Source organism: Austrofundulus limnaeus, unplaced genomic scaffold (genome assembly GCF_001266775.1).
Source record: "Austrofundulus limnaeus strain Quisiro unplaced genomic scaffold, Austrofundulus_limnaeus-1.0 Scaffold995, whole genome shotgun sequence".
Classification (NCBI taxonomy): domain Eukaryota; kingdom Metazoa; phylum Chordata; class Actinopteri; order Cyprinodontiformes; family Rivulidae; genus Austrofundulus; species Austrofundulus limnaeus.
In genome coordinates, this window is record NW_013953397.1 from 97,910 (window position 1) to 100,536 (window position 2,627).

The window sequence follows — 2,627 nt, forward strand, 5'->3', positions numbered from 1 at the left end:
CTGATTACTTGAATTGTGTTTGCACCATGTGTGTAAATGACTGTTTTGTACATTTGAATGAAGATATTACGACAAACTGGAAGAAGGTCGTTTACATATCGAGAAAATAACAAAGGCCCCAGAATGGAACCTTGTGGAACACCTGTCGACCAACAGAGAAGGTGAAATGTTGTCTCTGATTCTAAGTGACTGAGCTCGAAGTTGAATTTACTTCATTTGGTCAATAATATTTTATGATTTACAGAATTAAAAGCTTTTTTCAGGTAAAGAAACACAACACCACCCTGATCAAATAAATGTTTTAGGTTTTCTAGGAACAAACAGTTAGCAGTGTTCAGTGCTCCTGCTCTCTTGGCTGAAGCAGGTGTTTAGATGTGAAATCATTTGTCAGGCAGCTCCTCTCTCTGATTAACTGAGTGAATGTGAAGCAACACCTGAACAGGTGAGCAGCAGGGTCTAACCAGGATGAACTGGGCCCGNGGATCAAAGCCGCCTCCACTAAACCTGACAAACTCTAGTTTCTGTCTGTACAAATGTTACATTTAAATTATTTTTTGATAAATTATGTTGACTTTTTATCATGTTTTCTGTTTTTGTTGTTAAAGCTGCTGCCGTTAAACACGTGGTGCTGCTCTCCTCTTGTTGACAGAACATATGGTTCTGAATAAAATCTGGTTTTGGACCACAGACTGTTGGTCTCCATCAATAAGTTTCTGGCTCAGATCTGAACTCCTCCTCTTCTTCTTTCTGGCAGATCTTGTTTAAACTGGTTGGTGTCCTGAACCAGACAACTTTTATTTAAGTTCACTAATTTTCCATCCAGTTGATGTCGGAGGTTTAGGAGAGTTGTTCCAGCAGCTCCATTTTCATCTCGTCTGATCATCACACTTGTCTCCAGAAGACATTTGTCTCATCCGTGTGGACTGCTGCAGGTTTCACTCCAGCTTCAGGGTCCATGCTGATGTAGAACTGGTTTTAGTCTGGAACATCCGAAACAGCTTCCTGTCATCTGAGGTTCAAACTAACAGCTGCAATCAATCATGATCACTAACAGGAAGATAATCGGCCTCATCAAGTTAAGGAAAAACTTCAGCATCACTGAACTGATTTGGATTAAAAAACAGAGCCTATATGAATTCAGAAAATTAGAAATGATCCACAATAAATTCAAACTTGTTTTCTCAAATCTTGTAAGCTGTATAATCATTATTAATAAAATGGTTCAGAGGATTTCCTGAAACCTCAAAAATAATCTGACATTTATGGAAACCTCTGACTCCAGCTGCAGCTTCTTTATACTTCTTTTTTTTGCTTCCATAATTCTGTTTGAACAAAACCGTTTTAGTCTAAAACTTCTCCACTGTGAATCCTCATGTGTCGCAACAGATGACTCTTTCTCCCGTAACTTTTCCCGCACGTTTTGCATGAATGAGGCCTCTTTGGATGKGTGTTGAGCGTGTGCCTTGAAAGAGCAGCCTTATCTGGGAACGTTTTCCCACAGGTTTTACAAAAGAAGGGTTTATCTTTTGAGTGATTTTTCATGTGTTTTGATAAATGACAGCTCCTGCTGAAAGATCTCCCACAGGTTGTACAGGTGAAGGGTTTCTCACCAGTGTGGCTTCTCATGTGCCGACATAAATATCTGCTGCAGCTGAAACTTTTCCCGCAGGTTTGGCAAAGAAACAACTTCTCGTCTGAGTGAGTGTTCATGTGCCGACTTAAATGACTGAGGCTGTTGAATCTTCTCCCGCAGGTCTTGCATGCATGTGGCTTCTCACCTGTGTGGACCATCTTGTGCTTTTTGAATGCTGGGTGATCAGAAAACCTTTTCCCACAGGTTTCACAAAAGTAGGGCTTCTCGCCAGTGTGTGTTCTGGTGTGGATCTGGAAACCGCTGCTAAATTTGAAACCTTTCCCGCACGTTTTGCAGATAAACGGTGCCTCGTTAGTGTGAATTCTCATGTGGATCTGCAAATTATATTTATTTCTAAAAGTTTTCTGGCACGTACTGCAGGTGTATGGTCTCTCATCCAAGTGGATTTGGTAATGTCGCTTCAATAATGAGGCTTTATCAAAGGTTTTTCTACAAACGTCACATTTTAGTGATGTTTTGCAGGTTTTAGAGCTTCCTTCCTGATCTCTGCTCTCAGCTTCAGTACAGCTGTCAGGAAGGAGCTCATCGTTCTTTGATTCTGGTTTCCTCTCAGGAAGTTTCTTATCATTTTGGGTCACTTTAAAGGCAAAAGTCTCCTGCTTTATCTGTACTTCTTCCCGACTGATGTAGAGTTCCTCGTGTTCCTCTTTAACCTGTGAAGGTTCCCATTTTTCTTGACCTTCTTTAATCTGGGGCAATTCTAGTTCTTCTATTTCGAGTTTAATCTGTGGAGGTTCTGATTCTTCATGTTCTTCTTTAATCTGGGGTAATTTCAATTCTTCTATTTCAAGTTTAATCTGTGGAGGTTCTGATTCTTCGTGTTCCTCTTTAATCTGGGGTAATTTCAATTCTTCTATTTCAAGTTTAATCTGTGGAGGTTCTGATTCTTCGTGTTCCTCTTTAATCTGGGGTAATTTCAATTCTTCTATTTCAAGTTTAATCTGTGGAGGTTCTGATTCTTCGTGTTCCTCTT

General features: G+C 40.1%; 1 protein-coding gene across 1 annotated transcript in view; it reads right to left on the bottom strand.

The window, feature by feature from the left end:
• Positions 1-1,715: 1,715 nt before the first annotated feature.
• The window catches only part of LOC106533665 (zinc finger protein 771), a gene marked incomplete at its 3' end in the record, with an annotated part of 5,478 nt that continues 4,566 nt past the window's right edge, over positions 1,716-2,627 (bottom strand). Inside the window, 1 exon segment of the mRNA XM_014030069.1 lies at positions 1,716-2,623. Within this exon segment, the coding sequence (XP_013885523.1) occupies positions 1,716-2,623 (908 nt within the window).